This window comes from Pelophylax lessonae (assembly GCF_965119305.1).
Source record: "Pelophylax lessonae genome assembly, chromosome: 9".
In the NCBI taxonomy this organism is placed as follows: Eukaryota; Metazoa; Chordata; class Amphibia; order Anura; family Ranidae; genus Pelophylax; species Pelophylax lessonae.
The window spans coordinates 234,683,187-234,684,322 of record NC_138776.1 but is presented as its reverse complement, the minus strand read 5'-3'; the positions used below and the strand labels follow the sequence as shown (position 1 = coordinate 234,684,322).

The 1,136-nt window shown below is 40.6% G+C and overlaps 1 protein-coding gene across 1 annotated transcript; it reads left to right on the top strand.

Moving 5' to 3' along the window:
- The first annotated feature begins 427 nt into the window (after positions 1-427).
- Positions 428-928, top strand: LOC309562614 (large ribosomal subunit protein eL21-like). Its single transcript, XM_082266867.1, has one exon. It carries the CDS (start codon positions 524-526, stop codon positions 914-916), a length of 393 nt encoding a protein of 130 aa, XP_082122993.1. The 5' UTR covers positions 428-523; the 3' UTR covers positions 917-928.
- The last annotated feature ends 208 nt before the right edge of the window (positions 929-1,136 follow it).

The window sequence follows — 1,136 nt, the reverse complement described above, 5'->3', positions numbered from 1 at the left end:
GTCAGCCCAAGCCCATCCTTAGATAAGCTCCCATCACAGCCAGGAATTTCACACAAGGGAAGCTGTACAAAGGGAACAGAGAATTTAAAATTAATTGTGTTTGGTCTTTTTTGTTTATTTTAAAAGCAACATTAAAATGCTATTTTTCTTCTAAATAACATGTCCAGAGGATGCCCTTATCCTGTGAAGTGGGGCGGCTGCATAATATATTTAAACTATTATCACAAAACTGACAATTACAAAAAAAAAAAAGTAACAAAAAATTTGCTTTACTTCTGTTTGTCAACAAACGAACGGGGATCCATTTCATCTATACCAGATCATTATCCTAGATGAGGGGATGTATAGTTGTTAATGGGGGACCCCATACATTTAAAAAACGGTGTTCTTTCTGCTGGACCCGCCATCTTGTAGGGGCAATTGTTAGTGAAAAATGACGAACACAAAAGGCAAAAGGCGAGGAACCCGTTATATGTTCTCTAGACCCTTCCGCAAGCATGGTCTGGTGCCACTGTGAACCTATATGCGCATCTACAAGAAGGGTGATATTGTGGACATCAAGGGTACAGGCACAATCCAGAAAGGTATGCCACACAAGTGCTACCATGGCAAGACTGTCCGGATCTACAATGTCACACAGTATGCTGTTGGAATAATTGTGAACAAACAAGTCAAGGGTAAGATTCTTGCCAAAAGAATCAATGTCCGTGTAGAACACATCCGCCACTCAAAAAGTAGAGACAGTTTCCTGCAGCGTGTGAAGGAGAACGAGAGGAAGAAAATTGAAGCTAAGGAGAAGGGCACCTGGGTGGAGCTAAAACGTCAGCCAGCCCAGCCAAGTGAAGCCCACTTTGTTCAAACTTTTGGAAAGGAACCTGAGCTCCTTGAGCCAATTCCATATGAGTTCATGGCATAAAGTACTGCTATTAAAACAGTTTTCTCAAAAAAAAAAAAAAAAAAAAAACGTGTTAGTGTTCCCCTAAAAATACATACCAGTCTCTTATCCTTGATGAGGGTTTGGGAAAGATGTCAAGAGGGACCCCATGCAACAAAACCAAAAAAAAAAAACAAAAACAGCATGGGGTTCCCCTCAAATTTTTTACCAGACACCAAAAAACAAGAGCATGCAACCTGAC